Source organism: Egretta garzetta, unplaced genomic scaffold (assembly GCF_000687185.1).
Source record: "Egretta garzetta isolate BGI_Z169 unplaced genomic scaffold, ASM68718v1 scaffold407, whole genome shotgun sequence".
NCBI lineage: Eukaryota > Metazoa > Chordata > Aves > Pelecaniformes > Ardeidae > Egretta > Egretta garzetta.
The window spans coordinates 71,028-73,483 of NW_009260183.1; the positions used below are offsets into that span (position 1 = coordinate 71,028).

Here is a 2,456-nt window from a genome sequence, read left to right on the forward strand (position 1 = left end):
GGGGGTGGAGGCCCCATCCCTGGGAACATCCCAGGCCAGGTTGGCTGGGGCTGTGAGCAACCTGATGTGGTTGGAGATGTCCCTGCTCCCTGCAGGGGGGTTTGGGCTGGGTGATCTCTGGGGGTCCCTTCCCATCCAAACCATTCCATGATTCTATGACTTCTAGGGGTCCCTTCCAACCCAAAACATACCATGATTCTGTGATTCTATGACTGTGTAGCGCCGTGGACATGGTTTCTTGAGACCAACCCGGTGACTCGGAAGTGCTCATCTCTTTTTCTTGAGGGCAGCGGGATTTTTCTGTAGCCCCCATCTTGCAGAGCTTTACCCCAGGCTCCCGTGGTTCCTTCCCCAAAGTTCCGGGGGTTGTTGCAGCTCCACGGACCGGGCCAGCCTCAGAGCCGTGACAGTAATACAAACTGGAACGGCGTAAAAATAATCCATTGGAGAAATTTTTGCCAGCCTTCCAGGTGTTGGAGCCATAGAGAAGCCGTGCCGTGCCTTCTGCTGCGCGGGGAGGGCTCCTGCCCCTCTTTTCTCCTGCCCCTCTTTTATCCCTTTTGCCCTCATCTCTGATCCTGGCAGGAGAAAACCAAAACCGAATGGAAGAAGATGGTTGGTGAATTTGAGCAATTGCACCGATTTTTGAAGGAGCAAGAGCGCCTCCTCCTGGCCCAGCTGGCAGATCTGGACCGGGCCATCACCAGAGTCCAGGAGGAAGCAATGGCAAAGATCTCGGAGGAGATGTCCCACCTCGACACCCTGATCTGGGAGATGGAGGGGAAATTCCAGCAGCCGCCGAGCCAATTCCTCCAGGTGAGCACCCAAAGCCTCGGAGCTGGCGGGGGAAGGAGGGAGAGACCAAAGCCGGAGACCTGGGCGCCCAAATTCAACCCCATGGGAGCTCCCTTGTGCCTTCTAGCGTTGACACAGGTGGGATCACCGCATGCGCAGGGTCCTTCTTTGCTACGAATATATATTTAATGGTTGCTGGAAGGCACCACACGTCGTTCCTCAACTGTCTCTCCTCTCTCTTCCCACCTTTAGGACATCAGAAGACACCTGAATAGGTGACGTGGTTCCTTCTCACTTCCCCCCCCACTCTGATGCTTGGGAGAGGTCTGGATGCCACCCGGGTGAATCCCGAGGTCGGGGGTTTTGCAGCCTCCCTCAATGGCGCGTTGTGTTTGGAAATGCCCCTTCAGCGACGATCTGGGGGGAAAGAAACTGCAGAGGAACAGGGCAGGGAGAAGGAGGGTGGGGTGGGTGGGTTATTTGCTCCTGGATAAGAGTCCTCAGCCCGTCCCACCACTTTCTCCTGGGTTATTGAATAAGAACAAAATGAGTGATCGAGTAAATCACACGCGATGGGTTGTGGGGGTTTTGGTTTTTTTGCTCTCTTTGCAGTTGTGAGATGATGAAGTTCAACCCCCCGGAGACGATTTCCTCCGACCTGGAGAGGAAACTTGAGGAGTTTGTTCAGAGAAACGCCCTCGTGAGGGACATGCTGAGGACATGCCAAGGTACTGAGTGGGCTTGGGAGAGGGGGGACATTGCCTCGCGTGCCCGATATCGGGGGGAAACCGGGTTCCTGTGTGCCGGCTGCTGATGCAAAACCCATAAACAAATGCAGCTGAAACTTTGAACCAGAGGAGGCCCCTGGCAGATGTTCCCGGGGCAAAAAGAGTTGGGAAGTGGACAGGAGAGAAGAACAAGCTCAGCCAAGGAGCCTCCTCTAAAAAGCAAATTCAGAGCTGCTGGCGCAGTCGTTCCCGTCGCTTCCAAGCTGGCGGGACAATTAAAGTTGGCGGGGGGTACAACGCCAGGGAGGGGGGAGCTACAGTGCGGGGAGAAGGCTGTTGGGGCAGCTCTTGGAGAGGAGTTTCACTTGGCCAGGAGGTTGCTCTCCCCCAGCTCTGGGTGGGTTGCATGGCTACCCCAGCATTGCTACCCAACACCAGAGCAAGCCAACCCCAAGCATTTGTGCCCAGCTGAGCCCTCACACCCTCAATATTTCCCCTCCGAAGGCCCCCCACCCCCTCGTGAGTGGTTTCGCCTCCCCCGCCTCCATACTAAAGCTAAGCCCTGGCCAGTTTGTCCAAGGCGTGGACCTGATCCTGTGAAAACTCTCTCCTCTTTAGATAGCCTGATGTTCAAACTGCAAGAGCCAAGTAAGTTGACAGTAGCGGGTGGGAGCGACCGGGATTTTGGCTTGCGGAAGAGCTTCCTATGGGGGTGGTGGTGGGGAAGAACCCCAAGGAGATGAAGGGAAGGGTGACAGCATCCTGATGTTCCTGCTGTATCCAGGGGCTGAGCTATGGTCCGGTCCTAACAGAGCCCAATGCCCCTCTGGGACCTGAAGAAAAGGAACCCATGAGAACGTTGGCACTTCCCGGTCCCTCCCCATGGATTTCCCACCAGCCACTCCCCACGCCTCTGCTCCTCTCCCCCTTCTT

General features: G+C 56.2%; 1 protein-coding gene across 1 annotated transcript in view; it reads left to right on the plus strand.

Moving 5' to 3' along the window:
- Positions 1 to 2,456, plus strand: part of LOC118452596 (zinc finger protein RFP-like) — a 7,356-nt gene that overhangs the window by 3,533 nt on the left and 1,367 nt on the right. The window contains exons 3-6 of the mRNA XM_035897430.1: positions 586 to 816; positions 1,048 to 1,070; positions 1,408 to 1,523; positions 2,142 to 2,171. Of these exons, the coding sequence (XP_035753323.1) occupies positions 586 to 816; positions 1,048 to 1,070; positions 1,408 to 1,523; positions 2,142 to 2,171 (400 nt within the window). The remainder of the gene's footprint in view (positions 1 to 585; positions 817 to 1,047; positions 1,071 to 1,407; positions 1,524 to 2,141; positions 2,172 to 2,456) is intronic.